Raw genomic sequence first — 1,612 nt, 5'->3', positions numbered from 1 at the left:
CCATGTTATGATAATTATCGAATTAGCCGTTACCTGTCGTGTTACCTGTGTGATTGCTTGCAGGTGCTGGAGGGATTCGTGGAGAGGAGAAAAGCCCTGAAGCTGCTAGTGAGGCGATGCGTGAGGCTGATACAAGAGCGCGAACTCATCAGCCGAGGATTTACCATGTACGTGCGGATGACCTTGTGCCGTCATTGCTGTCATCATAGTGTCATCATCATCATCGAATGTTGTTGTTGTTGTTGTTGTTGTTGTTGTTGTTGTTGTAGTTGTTGTTGTTGTTGTAGTTGTTGTAGTTGTAGTTGTTGTTGTTGTAGTTGTTGTTGTAGTTGTTGTTGTTGTAGTTGTTGTTGTAGTTGTTGTTGTTGTAGTTGTTGTTGTAGTTGTTGTTGTTGTTGTTGTTGTTGTTGTTGTTGTTGTTGTTGTTGTTGTTGTTGTTGTTGTCATTATTATCAACGTTCTCATTATTATCATCAGCATGATCATCAACATGATCAGGTTTGTTGTCATTATTATCAACAACAGCTTCATCAACTTTATAATTAGGTCACTTCTCATATTTACGTTTATCAGTGTCGTCATCAAGCAGCAATGTCATTGTCATCGTCATTATCGTCCTCTAGAAATGTCAGTTGTCGGGCAGTAGCCACGTCGAATATGTACTGTTCTCTTGTTTACGTCACGTTTATTCTCTACGCAGAATCTCAGGGCAGACGCCGCTGGCGCGACTGGAGCAGAGCAGTGGCGCCACCCACAGGCAGTGTCCGACACTACGCAGCTTGCTGTTTGAGACAATGCGTGACCTCACGCTGACCTTTCGTTTGGCAACTGCAGAGCTGATCCTTAGATATCCTTGATTAAGCTATCGCCAGATTTGCATATCTCAAGGCTATATTTTTAAAAGCAGATACGAGTGCCCACGTGAACTGTTGGTCAACTATGAACATTTTTGGAATAATTTAACTTGTACTCATCCCTGCTAGGTAGTTTTGTATTCAGTTTAAATTTTACTGCAATCGGTTTCTTTCACCACTAGTTAATGAGGCTAATGTGACTTCTAATATAAGATATATAATGAAAGTGCTTAGCAACAAAGTTCCATTAGTGAGTCGAGATTTCGGCGTGCCTTCCCGTAAAGCCACGTGCAAGCAGGCTGAGCTTGACCGAATCAGCAAGTGTACCCAATGCCGCGCATCGTCGTCGTCTGAAATGGTCGTTGCCGTCCTCGCTTGAGACTGTTTCGGTTTCTTGACCCGCCGCCGCCGCCGCCGCTGCGTCCACATTCCCGCTGGATATCGACGTGGACAGCCCCGCGTACTACCTCGCGTCCATCTCGCTCGAGTCGTTCGGGCCGTGTCTGACCGCGCACGATTCTGAGCGTCTGCTAGAGATCACCGACAACTTCTCGCTGTCCGCGCTCAAGGTGAGCTCCGGTCAAGGTCGCGCGAGCGGAGTCGCAAGGTCATGAGCAGGGTCGCGAGGTCGCGGGTGGGGCAGTGAGTTTCCAGAGTCTGCGAGGTCCAGTTTTCGCAAGTTTCGAGGGTCGAGATTCGGACTTTCGAAATTTTCCTTTCTGAATCAGGAAGTCTCTTGTGATTGCCTTTTTGCGTTG

General features: G+C 46.6%; 1 protein-coding gene across 1 annotated transcript in view; it reads left to right on the top strand.

The window, feature by feature from the left end:
* LOC106818719 (vezatin-like) overlaps positions 1-857 on the top strand; it is a 4,963-nt gene extending 4,106 nt beyond the window's left edge. The window contains exon 6 of the mRNA XM_014823394.1: positions 701-857. Within this exon, the coding sequence (XP_014678880.1) occupies positions 701-857 (157 nt within the window). The remainder of the gene's footprint in view (positions 1-700) is intronic.
* The last annotated feature ends 755 nt before the right edge of the window (positions 858-1,612 follow it).

The sequence above is a fragment of the Priapulus caudatus genome, unplaced genomic scaffold (assembly GCF_000485595.1).
Source record: "Priapulus caudatus unplaced genomic scaffold, Priapulus_caudatus-5.0.1 Scaffold2455, whole genome shotgun sequence".
Taxonomy (NCBI): domain Eukaryota; kingdom Metazoa; phylum Priapulida; class Priapulimorpha; order Priapulimorphida; family Priapulidae; genus Priapulus; species Priapulus caudatus.
The sequence above is the reverse complement of the archived record's forward strand: the minus strand, read 5'-3'. Positions and strand labels throughout refer to the sequence as shown.